We start from the raw sequence: 14,967 nt of genomic DNA, 5'->3' as shown, positions 1-14,967 counted from the left end.
GTAGTAAATGTTGGGATGGAAAACTGAAGCCATGGGCAACTAGATTATTGTTTACTGTATGAAATTCAAGGCCTACGTTTCAATTTTGACTTTAATATTGTATTTTTTTCTACCCTTTTCAAAGTATCTTATTGCTTCTGTAGCTGGGATCTACCAAATAAATACAACCTTTGATTGCTATGCTCCACTCACGGCCTTTGCTGTAAGATGTTCTACAGATATGGAATTGTATTAGCTGACTGCCTGGGAAATGGTGTTTACCAGATAAGGGTTCCTCCCGTAATTGAAGTGCAATGCTTTCAGTGTGGTAAATTGCATTTAAAATTGACCCATTTCTCCCCACAGCACCACTAGTGTGTTCCTTCCTGCCCTCGCTAAATTAGTTCTGCACACTTTTTAACATGGGGGGGGGGGGGGGGAATGCTCATTAAACCGTGTGTGTGCAGGACACAGGAAGCTTCCATATTTTGACCTTTTGAAATACTTAGATGCAATCTTACTGATTGGGGCAACACATCCACTTGTTTGCTTCAGTTTGTATACATGCATTATTTAAAGGCCACGTACATCTATTGCAAAAACAAATTCACATTCTTATTGAGAAAAAAGTGATTTTTTTTATTATATAAGCCTGCAAAGCATTGTCAGGCTCTTGCAGACTCTTCCCCAGCTCTCTCTGTACCAACTTGTATTCCATTGAGAATAAGTCCCTGTGCGGCAATGGCAGACATTCATTCACAGATCTCTGCCTGCACAGGCATGCTGATTTCAAATCTGACAGCTACTGCTGGGGAGAAGAACCCCCCTATGCTATCAAGGGGGTCTTTTGGGGGACCTGGGGTTTTCTTAGCACCAGGTTACAAGAGGCAACCTAAATATGGGTGTAACATGGTCTTAAAGGTGGACTTAGCCTTTAAATCTAGTACACTACATTGAGTCATGGTACTGAATCTATATTTCAGTGCTCCAAATGAAGATCCCTTTTGTTGCCCTTGTCTGCTCTGACCTGCTTCCACTGTATGGTAATTTGTCCACCGCTCCCCATTCACCTTCCCGTCTCTCCTAATGGCCACACTTACAGCTCTATACCCTGAGCAATGATGGATGAAGTGTGTGCTGTTTAATATTTGATTGGCACCTGTCAAAGTATATATGGTGATTCTGCTGTAGTCACAGCAGGATGTAATTTACAACTGCAGAGCCTTTTCTTTCCCACACAGCTGTGCATAGACTTCACATTGTTATGGAAAGCATTAATCTTTTATAGCGTCGTAATTTACAGAGGAAAATTTATTCTGGGCTTAATATCCCAAATATCACACTGTGTCCACTTAGCGTTTCGATTTATCTGTCTTCAGCAATCTGCTCTGACCCCACACTGACATCATTTAAGAATGAACAGATCTCTTTATTGGCTAGCCATAGGATGCATGTGGGGTCAAATCATTCTTTCATTCACCAGCAGCAAATTTGTAAAATGCTGATAAGCATTTCAATAAGGCTTTGTCATGACACATACCAATGCTTTCTGCAAGAACGGTGACTTATCTGGATTTGGTAAAGAATGTATGTGGTGCCCATTTCTAGACCCCATACAACAAGGGACATATCGAGGATGAGCATTTCTACTTAAAGTGTATCTGTCACAGTTTAAACTATTTTAAAAATACGAACAGGTGATTTCATTAATTATTTGTACTGGCTAACCCTCCAAATTAGGAGCCTTCATTGTGTGTGGGTGACAGGTGCATCATTATCTCCTGCTACCTGTTATTTTAGGTTTTACGTTTATGTAATCTTTTGTGGAATTACTACTTTTACAGTATCTTCCTCCTTTCTTTTGATAAATGATTCAATTGTATAGTGAAGGCTCTATCCCTGGATCATGGTGACCGGATGTCGAGTTGCTACTCTTTACTTGATTTCTTCCTTTCTTTGTTAGCACTCAGGATGCTCAGTTTTAGGGTTTTATGTACAGATCTGCACAGTAGATAAGTGATATGACATGGGGAGTGTGCTGTGGTTCATGTAACTTCAATCAGCATTGTACAGAAAGTGGTGATGCAAAACCATCCATTGTGGGCAATCGGCTAGTAATGTCATACTAAGAAAAGCTGACTGGCTGTGAGTTGACTGCACATAACTTTTAAAATAAGAATTCATTTTTTGGTGCAATAACATAGAAGAGTAACAGTAATGTAAGATGTCACAGTAGATTTAACAAAGCATACCTAGACTCGGGCAACCTTATCCTTCACACAGTGAGGAACACGTTAGTGTAAATGATGTAGTTCTTATGATTCTGCAGCAGTTTTGTTTTTTTTTTTTTTCAGCATAGTACCTTTTTATTCATTGCATAGTGTCTCTGAATCATCCCCAGACCAGTGGTCTCCAAACTGCGGCCCTTTGCTTGCCCTAATCTGGCCCACTGATTTCAACACTGGGGTATAATTTCTCCAATTGACTCCAATAACAGAGACTATTACTCCAACTGACACCAACAATGGTGTATAATTTGTCCAAATGATACCAACTATGGGGCGCTGTTCCTTGTCCTACTATCCACAGCCATGATGTAATTCTATGACTCTTTTGCTGACCACCAAGCTTGCGGGATTTCCTACTCTTAACCTGCCACAATTCGATCCCTCTGAAGTCTGAAGAACAGCATACTAGCCCTTTGTTTAGAAAGTTTGGAGGTTCCTGTCCTAGACAATACCCCCGATGATATAAACATGTACTGTATGTATGCTCAAATGCATGCAAACACACAACTCCCCAGCGCAAATATGAAATGAAAGGCTCAAAATTCAATCAAAGTGTGTGCAAATATGACCAGAGATTAGGGAAATAATAAGTGTGATATAATCCTATAGAAGTCTATAATCCAAAATTCCATATTCCTTCATGAATGTAAAGGATGAACACAGTCAGTGTCAGCAGATTCTTTCCAGATGGCAGGATTAGGGTGACTCCCACTTGTAGACTCAAATATATGTGAAAAACAAAGGAAAGAGAAACAGTGCAACCGACTGTAGTAGTTTATTAGCTTTCATAAAAACAACGATAATATGCACTCCGTGTATGTTCCAAAAAGCATCATGTAATACTGTTCCACTTGATCGCAGCCTTTCCCCAGCCCAGGAACATCCTTTCAGATAGCCTCTTGTCAGGCACCAGAAGAGCTACTGTGGACTAAATGGAGTTTGTCAGGGTGAAAGCAGGGCACCAGAATGGCGTGATGACGTCAACTGCTTGGCAACATGTTTCAGGGCATTCCTGTCCTCTATTCAAGTCCCTTGAGAAAGGGGCAGGAATGCCCCGAAGCATGTTGCCACACCATCTTTGGTATCGCGCCATTCTGGTGCCCTTCTTCCTCCAATGTGGTCCACAGCAGCCCTTCTGGCAAGAGCCTATCTGCATGAGGAAGTGCCTGAACTGGGAAAAGGCTGCCATCAAGTCAAGATTTTCATTACATGCTGCTTCTTGGAGCACACACTGGGAGCGCATATTTTTATTTTTATGAGCACTAATAAAGTACTACCCTTAGTCGGTGGCAAGGTTTCTCTTTCCTTTGTCATTTACATATATGTATGCCTCCTGATGACACCATCAATGTAATCCAGTAATTAAAGTGGTAGCGGGAAAGCATTCCTATTAAGCTCCTGAAAGGTTCCAGTGAGGATAGAAATCAGTGTGCCTAGGCACTGACGCATGTAAGGAAGTGCTGATTCTAATCATGTGTTATATGCTTATGGTAGTGTACTAGCATTCCAAGACGTAAGGTGTATAAATGGCAGCCTCCATGATTAAAGAATATAGATTCAATAGAAGATTTATTTTAGTTTTATGTGCGGACAGATGTTGATCATCCCCTGACGGCCATCTTCTTGGTTTCCCTTCTCAGCTTTCTTATTTCAGTTTTGTGAAATGGGGATGGCTACCTGCAAACAAAGCAGCTCATTTAGTCAATCACAAATCTGAGTGGCGATTTTATATTGCCAATGAAAGCTGTCACAAAATAGTGACTTATGTTTTTGCCATAGAGTGCTTAGCAGAAGGTAATATTTATTTTCAATTTTTTTATTTATATATATATATATATATATATATATATATTAAATTCCAAGGCCCAGTTTTTACAGAACAAAAAAAAAATACAACACCTTAGGTGTGAACGTTGCAAATGATGGAAAAAACAATCAAAATAATAAATATAAATGAACAGCATGGCGGATTGTAAAATGCAGCAACACAAAATGACATAAACCTGCAAAGGAGTGGAATACAGTACATGTTAGTGGTTTGGTGAACAAAGAGGTTTCTAGGCTACACAAAGTGGGGGGAGGGAAGAGGTAATACTACTATAGGGAGAATGATCCCAAGGCTCCCAAATGGACCGAAAGTAACCTTGATAATTACTCGCTAGAGCCGTAAGATATTCCATTTCTCTTACTTCAGAAATCGCTCGCAATAGATGATTTAGTGAAGGAACGTTGACTGATTTCCAGAATCAAGGTATTCTTCGTCTAGGAGCAGTCAGGATATGCACTCCCAGTTTTTTTGAGTGTTTAGGAATACCCCTAAAAGGAAGACCCAGAAGATAATGTAGCGGATCTAAGGGGAGAGCTACATTCAATACTCACTCTAAGACCATTCTAACTATATCCCAGTAACCCATAATCTGTGGGAAAAAAAAACAAAAAATATGTGCCATAGAGCCCACTCCACCCAGACACCTCCAGCAACGTTCAGACAGATTCGGGTTAATCGCATGTAGCACTACAGGGGTCTTGTACCAATGCATCATTATTTTATATAGATTCTCTCTATACACAACACGTCGAGAAGTCTTCGTAACTGAATCCCAAATCATCTGCCAACATTTCAGAGAAATTGGGCAATGAAGTTCTTCCTCCCACTTCCTCATATAGCGATGAGGGTTTTCAGCAGGAGAATCAGTACTGAGAAGTAGTTTATATAAGGAAGTGATAAGATGCTGTTGGGAAGGGCCTCTAATGGCAATAGAAGGTAATATTTTGAAAATGCGAGTAAACCTTTAAGGAAAGATGATGAACATCTCTAAAGTTATATTATGGTAATGTAGACCATCTATGGTGCAGAATAACATTTAGTAACGGCTGTCCTTTTTGTGTCCTTATGCAGTTTGTGAAGAAGGCTTTTTCCTCCATCAGAAGACTTGTGTGAAGACCTGTCCCCAAGGATTTACAGCCAGTGTCCAGAGTATCCAATACACACTGGAGAATAGTATCGAGCCTCTCCTGGCTAATGTTTGTGTGCCCTGCCATCCTTCCTGTTCTACCTGCAAAGGAACCACTGCAAATGACTGCCTCAGCTGCCCAGCTCACTCACACTACAATGTTTTGGATTTTTCCTGTTCCCATCAGAGAGTCAGAGAATCGCCACAACTGAAAGAGGTTGATCAAGAAATAGCAAGGGGTTACTCAAACATGCCAGTCATTGTGGCCACCCTCAGCTGCATCATGATAGTCATTGTCTTTGTGAGTGTCTTCTTATTCCTCCAGGTGCGTTCCGGGGTTATCCTGGGCAAGAAGAAGTTGTACATGTTGGACAGTGGGATCATCTCTTATAAAGGGATCCCATCAGAAATGTGGCAGGAAGAAGGATTCTCAGAGTCGGAGGTAGAGGAGTTTGATGCTCACAATGAAAGAACTGCTTTTATAAAGCAACAGAGTGCCCTTTGATGACAATTCTGACATCACCTCCTCAAAACACCATGCCATCATACAGACTCCATTCAGGTTTCCTTTCAACACTGGACCATTCTGTGTGGATATCAACTTCTACATCAGCATCATAATTCCATCCAGTGCTCTGGCTAATGCCCAGGAAACATCAAAAACTATTTTTGTTTTGTCATATTGTGTTTCCTTTTTTTTTTTTTTTTTTTTTTTAATCATCATGCATCTTCCCAGATTCATTTTTAAACTTATAGTGCCTATTGATCTCCATGTTTTGCCTGCCTGCTGAAGTGGCTATCAGTTAACCCTTTCAGTGATGGAATATCCATAGATGGGGTGCAGGTACACACTCGTATGCAGTCTGCCTAGTTTTTTTTTTTTTTTAAAGGGCAGGAACTGTACAAAATGAAATGCTGTGCAGACAAGAAAGCTCCTTGTAGGTTGTAAGCCAGTTTACAAAGATTGGCTGCTAGATAGCACATCAGCATCTGGGAGCAAGGCTGGTAAACTATGTATAGAACCAAGGTCATGTCTTATGCACTAATAAGGTTGTCTGCCTAGACCTAGTGGAGAGAAATCCCAGTAGACATGAAATAGAATGGTAATGTGCTGTGAAGAGAGGAACGCATTGGAGTAGACTGTCCAAGTCACGTACACATTACACTTGGAGGGAGAATGCGCTTACAATTTTTTCAGCATTTCAAAAATTCCTGCATACAGTACACTGAAGGGGCAAGGTGACTAGATTGGCACAGTGTATTGTGGGTGTCACCTTTAGTTAATTCTTCTGCATATTCTTTGAGTTAGGGCTGTGTTTTCTTTTAATTTTTTTTTTTTTAGCTGCACTTTCAGTAATCATGGCTTAGCACTTACTTTTGTCATAGTAAAGTGTCCATGTACAGGACAATCATTTTGGCAGATTTGCCTCTTTTAGACCAGGTCTGTCAATGATTTCCCTGTGGATGGTGCAAACGGCTTCTTCAAATCCAGTGTCTGATGAGCAACAGTGGGTATGAAGTGGCCATGATGGTAGATCCCTTTGCAGTCCAGAAGCTCAGCTTCAGTCTTGGTCTAGGCCCCTTTCACACGGGCATTCAGTCTAGATCTGTCTGTCCGTTTTTCAGATAGATCCGGACTGGACCACAATGTATGTCTATGGGTGGGCGGATGTAAATAGACTATCATCAGTTTACATCCGCCTACATTCATATCAGTTCAGGTCCGTTTTCATTAAACAGAACAGCCAACGTCCAGATCCATTGAAAAGGAACAACACGGATGTAGACTGATGTAAGATGAACTGATATAAACCAAAGTATTTTGAACTGAATTAAACTAATATAAACTGAAGTGTAAACTGAGCTGAGCTGAACCAAAGATGGATGTGCAAACTGATATAAACTGAATCCATATTTTCTTTGAAAAAAAAAAACATGACTAAAAGGATGATGTCCATATGAAAGAGGTCTCAGGATTTAGCCATCTACTCTAAAGATGGAGATCATCTAGCAATTATAGCAGCCATGTCTCGCGGTATCTGGGGATCCTAATCTAAAAGAGCATCACAACCTGCCATGGTTAAGAAATTCGACCATTTCCTTCTCTCTGAGTGAATCTGTCGATTTTTGAAGGTGTATGTTTTATTGGAATAGGGGGTTGGTATAGGGGGTTTGTATAAGTTGAAGCATATTTTTGACACATATTGATCATTTTCTTTCCTAAATGGTTTTATGTCTTTTAATCCCATATTCTCCATTGGTCATGCTTTATAATCTAGAATGCCTGCTTTCACTTCTTGTGAATGATCAGTCACAGCTGTTCATTTACATTTAGTCCCTGCTTTTCTTTGTTAGGAAAACATACTGTACCTCACCCATAAAGTGTCCTAAAGAGAACCAGTCATGGTTAGGTTTAAAGCCCAACTCCAGCTTCACTTTTTAAATTTTTTTTTCTGTCTGTCATGTGAAAAAAAAATTCTAATGTACTACTCAATGTCTCCATGCTCCAGCATTACCCTGTGTGTCATCCTCGATCTCTGCTCCTCTTCTGGGTTGAATGACGCCCAGCATCATTTCACTCACTTTCTGTGATCCCAGGCTGTCCTGCATGCTGAATGCAAAAAAATCCCTCCATTCATGTTAAACAGTATGGATGAACCTCCAATTGCCATCATTGTATTTTGACAGCCAGTCCCAGCAGGCATCGAGGAGGCACTGACGTCATTTGCCTAGGCGAATGAAGGAGGATGGGGGACGGGCCAAAATGAATTGTTTAAAAATAACAAAAAAAAAAGGAAGCAAAGAGAAAAAAAATACAAACATGATATATGTGCAGCAGGGGGTGGTGGGATGGAAAGGAGCCAAGTACGTCTATGGGGTTAACATCTGCTTTAACATAGATTATAATTTAAATTAAGTACAGTTGAGTTTAGAGCAGTGATATGACAGACATAAATTCTTTTTAGCATTTGAAATATGGTTTTTACTATTCAGATGCTTTATATTGTAGGATGGATTCGGCTGCACCAGCACCATTTTTCATTAGTTGTCCATTTCTGTAACCCGGGGATACGTTAAGAAGGGTCATCACTATAGTAGTAGGACTTTTGTTGACATTTTTTGGTTGCTGTACCTCGTAGCAGTGATTTTTTTTTTTTTCTTTTTTTTTTTAGAAGTCAATTTTTAAAAGAACAGCCACTCACTTGCAAACGTGACTTGGACCTGGAAGCCCTGTTCACATATAACGTGGCACCATCACATGGGTGTTAGTTTAGGATTTTCAGCTGAATTTATGGGATTACCTATTCTATCAAACCAAGGAAGTGGCCATAAGTCTTATGTCTACAGGTGGCCATAAGGATATTTTAAACTCCAAATTTGCAATGAACTGAATAGTAAGCAAATTCTTAATGATTTGGGGAAAAAAAAAAAAAGCTTTTTGTTATGGTGACCAGTCTGCTCTAAGGAACAAAATGACAAAATTTGCAAATATCAAGGGCTCTGAACTTTGTCATTAATTTTGTTTTGTGTTTTTTTTCTTGTATTTACTTCCACGAATGGGAGCGAACCTTGTTTGTTCTGGTTAATCATTGTTTTATGGGAGAGAACATTCTGTGCTTCAACTATTGCAGAGTTTTATCACACTAATTATTTTATATATTATAGCTGTTGTTCATCATGGGATTATAGCAGTCAAATACATAGTATTATGCCTTCTTTTTTTCTTTGTCAAAAGCAGAAATTCCAGTTTCAGCTCTCCCCTTTGTAGAGACGCTGCCCAGACTAATTGTGGTTTACAGCGTATGGTTTTATGTGCGTTTTGCGATCTCCATCCCTGCAAGTTCCATCTAGCTGGGCAGGAAACACCTGGCCTGAATTAGGATGCAGAGTAGGAACTTAAATTTCCTGTTCTTGTAGCACTGATATTTCCCAGCTCATTATACACCAGGGTTTGAGGCAACTTCTCTAGTTTCCAGGACATAGCACAGACTGCTCTGAAATGTGCATGACTTGTACTCCTTGGGGTATTGAATAGATTATAATTGCTATTCTATGGCATATAAGCCACCAGTGTTACTTTGTGGAAATACAGCTGAAAATCTCTGCTGCTGCTAAATCTGCTGTTACACACTGGGAACTGAACAATTCGATTGCTAAACTAACTTACCTTCAAACATGCATACTGACTTTTTATTACTTCTCATTTGCTTTTTCCATTACTATCTGAGAGACAGCAATTTGTGATGACTTGCTACCTCTGTCCATCTCTACATTATGAGTCAGAAAAATACTAATCAAACTTTCCAGCTTGCCAAGTCACTAATGATGTTACCTGGCCATCAATTGTGGATTGAAACTAGAATCATTGGTATTCAGCATTGTGTGATGATCTTTTTCCATGTCTGGTCATAAAGTGCAACAGCCGCCATTGCCATTCATACTAGCTCCAGCCCAATGTCACCATTGCCAGAATAGTCTGTGGAGTTTACTGCATCACATTGTCTGTGCCAATCAGAGCTTCCCAAAAGCTGGTCATATACTAGTAGAATTCCCTTAAAGTGCATCTCCAGGCTCCCCCCAAAAATTAAGTCAGCAGCTACAAATACTGCAGCTGCTGACTTTTAATATAAGGACACTTACCTGTCCAGGGATCCAGCTATGTCCTCACCCAAGCCGATTCTTCAATCTGCTTCAGGTGAAGGAGCTGGCATCTTCAGTAAGGGAAACTGGTTTTGAAGCCTTGCAGCTTCACAGCTGGTTTCCTAGTGTCCATGCACGTAGAGTGCTGTGCTTTGTGAAAGGTCCCACAGCCTTCTGTGACCTGTGAAGTGTCCCAGAAGGCTGCGGGGGCGACCTTCCAGATTAAATTGCCACGGCGCATCTGACCGGAAGTGGGAGCGGGTAATTGACAAAAACAGATACCAGCTACCCCCCAAAAAAAGTGTCAAATGTGGCAGAGGAGGGGAGAAGGCAAACAAACAGAACTTCCCCTTGTATGAAGTTCCGCTTTGTTGTCATACACTCATTCAAGATTTTTCATTTTAAGAGTGTTGGTTTGATTTTCTAATCAGTAGTGGGGTCAAATCAAAATTCATTTTACACCAATTACAAGAGAATTCAAACAAGCAGGGTGGAATTTTTTCCTTGAACGTGTGTGTGTGTGTTTTTCATTTGGAAATCCCAAAATCCAAAGTAACAAGCAAATGAAGTACATTCAAACAATATTCAAGTCATTGAATGTACTGGGAAGTTTTGTTTAATTGTTCTTATGAAAAGCTACTAGTAAATGGCCAGCTTAAGGATAGCCAGGAGGTTGAACAAGAGAAATCTAATACTCTGTAATAGAATCTTCCCTGTTTGCTATTGTATTCAAACTGTCGACTGTCTAAATACCCAAACAGTCACAGCATCTGATTGGATGGAGCCACTCTTTGGCCAACAGTTTTCAAGTTGGCTCTCTCAATTTTTCATTCAGTTTGTCAAGCTGGGAGGTGCTGAAAGGGCCACCCATAGATTGAATTTTGAGCAATGTATTGCTTGCCTAAGGTTGATCAGTCTCATGACTATTCGTGTTTAGCCTGTGGTTCTGTAAGGGGCAAGCTTGGTACAGACCACCAGTGTAACTTTAGGGGAGCACAATATCAATGTGACAAGTTTTCCAAACATGTCCAATCATTCCCTCAAAAGGCTTTTTTAGCTGGTGGTATCTTCACTTGTACCATAGAAATCACCGCCAGACTTGGCCAAAACAGTGGCATTGAGAGGCTGTTGTCTAACAACTGTAAGCATCTTTAGGAGTTGGGAGGTATTCCCCACTATAGGGCAAACATTGGAAAGATGCTTTCATATGGAAGCTGCTTTAATTGGTTGAGTTCACCAACCAGATTTTTCTTCATATGCTGAATTGTTATATGTGTTGATTTTTAATTACCTGGCTATGACTCTGACTACAAATTAATTCCTGTCTCCATTCATGCTAGTTATTTGGTGGCAAAAAGGTAGTTTTTTCTTAGTAAGACCACTGACTTAGGGGGCTACTACAAAGGCTGACCCCCTACCATTTCCAAAGGGCATCTACGTTGTCCCAAAGAACTAGATTGCTTCATGCTGATGCCTTCTGTCTCACATAAGTTGCATTAAAACAGTATGAATGTGGTGCTCTGCTAGATGTTGCTGCGGTAAGGGCAGCGGTCTCTCCATAAAGAAACATTGAAGTATCTGAACATGGGAATCCCTTTTTACTATAGCAGAAAAGTTTTGTGAAATGTTAATCCTATGTTAGGATCTTTCTGCAGTAAAGTAGGAATTTCTTGTGTCCTTTCACACTGACGGTACTGTCCATGGTGTGAATCTATCTGGTTTTTATGTCAAGCAGTAACATTGATGAATGCTATGTAATAGGAATAGCGGTTGCTGTCTGTTTTGCATAATTGCAGTGTACTACAAGCTGACAAGCCTATTGGCATGGTGTCACCTTCACACACTGTACAGAGCACTGGGTCATAATGCCACAAATTTCAGATTTTTTTGGAAACCTCTACAACCAAAAGAGTCTAGATTATAGATTTACTTGTATTTAAACCCATTTAGGAAAATATGAGACTGTATGTACACTCACCTGCAAGAAAATGAGGCAGTATTTTACGTTGGTAACAGGAAAAAAATCAGGTCAGCACTATCCAAGCTTGTCTTTGGTTCTTTTCTGCAAGTCACATTTTCCCAATTTTCCAGGTAACCACACAGCTTAATAAATAACAGCTTTAAGGGAACCCACTGATGTGCATTTCAGTAGAGTTTACCTAAAGAAAGTATTGGATGCGACTTTCACACATTTGCAGGCTTAAGCTTGGCCATAAATGGGTCCATTTGTTTTTCCTTTCCATCAGACAGAAGGCTGATTTAAAAAAATGTAATAGATTCTCCCATCCACACATGCAAGGTGGATGGAGGAGCCTTCCCCACTGTTTTATTGTATTCTGACAGCGGGGATGATTCCGATGTCAGAATATTGTTCAGTGCTGCAGCACTGATTGAAAAACAGTTTTCCAACAAGCCCATTCGTGATCATTACATCAACTTCTCATGAACAGTAATGGTCATAGATGACACCAAAATTCATTGGGTCCCTGCTGAGCTTGCCGAATTTTGATCAATGGCTAGCTTTACTGTTGATTTGTATGTCTTAGAGAGACTCCCCGCTTTTAGTGTCCATTTCCGTATGAAGCAGCACAGTTGACAATACTGCTGAGACCAGATCCGTTACCTACATAGTCTGCTGATAAACGGTAAGTTAACCATGTAGTGCAACAAAAAGGGACGTATCAAGTACAACAGAAAAAAGAGTTTAATAAGTGACAGTGGAATTTCCAAAATGTTTTTGTTTTAGAGGGAAAATGCAGGGGGTGAATCTCTACAATGGAGACACTAACAAAATTCAAGATTTTTTACATTGAGTAGGTCACATTCACTTTTATTAAAAAAAAAAAAAATCGGGCTACAAATTGTCTTTGAAAATACACCAATGATTTCACCAAGGATTTTATTAACATTTGTTTTATTATATTAAAATGTTTGGTGGCTGCCAAGGGCCACAGTTGCACTAAGTGACATTTACACGGAGTCCGTAATCTCACAGGATTGTAGAATTTCTCTATTTAGTACACTATATTGCGTTAGCTAAATTGTGTAGAACTTGTTAAGGTATAGCTAGTATACTATGTCAATGGGTTAGGAACCCAAGTATATTTAAATACAGAAATCCAAAGATAATGAGCCATTGGATCTGAAGGGATACAAGGTTTCTTTCTTCATCCAGGCTTAAACAGCTGGCTTTGTTGAACTTCTAGATAAAAGGTGGGAAATGAGCGCTGGAATTATTTAACTCCTTTATTTCAAGGAGCCAATTACAGCTGGTTGTGAGAGAGCTCATAATAGGCTTCAGAAGCATACTTTAAAAAATTAGCCAAAGTTTTTACCCTTTATTAACTTATAATAGTCCTACAAAACCAGCAGTTGAGGCCATAATCAAAGGTGAACCCTGTAACCTCCAGAACAATTTGGCTTGTCTTTTTTTTCTTTTTTTTTCCTCTATCTTGGGACTTCTGTGATGGAATAAATATACTTGGACTCTTAAACCATTGTTGTGCTGCTCTTATTCTTCCTATACCTCCTATTGTTCACCCAAGGCACATTTCAGACTACTTCATGTTGACGAGCAGCTTGGCCATTCCACAATATGGACTTGCCTTCATACTAGAGAACTAAACCAATTTGGATCCATTGGGGTCGATTTACTAAAGACAAACAGGCTGTTCACTTTGCAAGGGAAATTTTCCCAGAGCTTCATGAATTTGTTGAAGATCTGTTGACTTCCACCATCCAACCACATGTAAGCAAAAACACAGTTTTGATTTTGTTTGTTTTTTTTTTTTCCCTTGCATGTGATTGGGTATTCTTCGCAAGCTCTAGGGAAGATTATATTACAAAGTGGAGCTTCACTTGTAAAGTGAACGGTCATTTTTACCTTTTAGTAAATCAACCCAATTATCTTCTGCTTACATCTACTATAGAAGTAGTTTTTGTCTGCTCCGTAATCCTGGTCTTGCCCTCAAGGAATCCTTTTTATAATTCTGTCTTGGAGGAAAGCAGAAGAGATTGTTTTGCCACACTAGGGGTTAACTTTATACTAAGCCAGTTTTGGGGGCATATACACTATTTACTTGTTGTTTGGCTGTCTTATTAAACATCGCATTAGTTTTAATTTTTTGTTTCTCACATTTTCATCCTGTCAGAAAAAAAAAACTGTACTTTAATGACTTGCGTGCCTTTTCCCAATATCTGCTGAGATTCATTAAAATTCTCATTGCTTTGTATGTATATTTCAGCACAAATCTGTGTGAGGACAGCATCACCACAAAATGGCCACCAAATGAGCAATAAAATGGTGTTTTGTGCTGTGACAGTAGGGTGCTGAGGGTTGGCTGTGTGTAATGCTGCCCTAAGAATGTCATTTTTTTGCTTGTCGCCTAGGAGCTTATTGTCAAAGATCTGGAGACATCCTTCAAAAAGTATTTTTCTAAAGTAATTTGACAGTTTGCAGGGCAACGTGCTTGTTCTGAAATGGAGTCAGTTACGCTGAAATTCTGCAGTTCATACTGTAAGATAAGACTATATTTATATAATCCTCTCCTGCAAAGTGAAAGCAAATGTCTTGTACAGGGACGCGGACCCCTGTACATAGAATCAGGACTACCTGTACAGGCAAATGGACAATTTAGGGTAAATGGAGAGATAATACAATGGGGAAAAAAAAACTATTTTTGTATAATTTTTGTGCACAGTAAATTTTTTCTTGTAATTTAAACAATACAAATTGCTTCTGACAATTTTTTATTTAATGGATGTGGATATAATGTTGACTAGAAAGATTTAAAGTTATTAAATATTCAAAAACTATGCAACTTGAGAGACGTGTCTGTGTTTTATTTACTCCGCAGAAGACAAATCTTGAAGGAACATAATCATTATGCAGGTATAACATGAAACGTCTACTGAGGAATTTGATGGCTGACAATGCTGACCCCTCTTGAAAATGGTATCTGCCTGGGTGTTATGTCATCTTCTAAAGCAGGGGTGTCCAACCCGTGGGCCGCATGCAGTCCAAGAGGGCTTTGCATGCAGCCCAACACAAAATTGTAAACTTGCAGGAGTTCATGATTGAAGGGATGATGTGTTTGGCATAACAC

The 14,967-nt window shown here is 39.6% G+C and overlaps 1 protein-coding gene across 1 annotated transcript in view; it reads left to right on the top strand.

Moving 5' to 3' along the window:
* The window catches only part of FURIN (furin, paired basic amino acid cleaving enzyme), a 337,561-nt gene extending 322,874 nt beyond the window's left edge, over positions 1 to 14,687 (top strand). Inside the window, exon 16 of the mRNA XM_089689379.1 lies at positions 5,167 to 14,687. Within this exon, the coding sequence (XP_089545505.1) occupies positions 5,167 to 5,726 (560 nt within the window). The 3' untranslated portion in view covers positions 5,727 to 14,687. The remainder of the gene's footprint in view (positions 1 to 5,166) is intronic.
* Positions 14,688 to 14,967: the final 280 nt, after the last annotated feature.

This window comes from Staurois parvus, unplaced genomic scaffold, assembly GCF_062004578.1.
Source record: "Staurois parvus isolate SC_StPar_1 unplaced genomic scaffold, SC_StPar_1.0 ptg000472l, whole genome shotgun sequence".
Classification (NCBI taxonomy): Eukaryota; Metazoa; Chordata; class Amphibia; order Anura; family Ranidae; genus Staurois; species Staurois parvus.
Note: the sequence above shows the minus strand (reverse complement) of the source record. Positions and strands in the feature narration are given on the sequence as shown.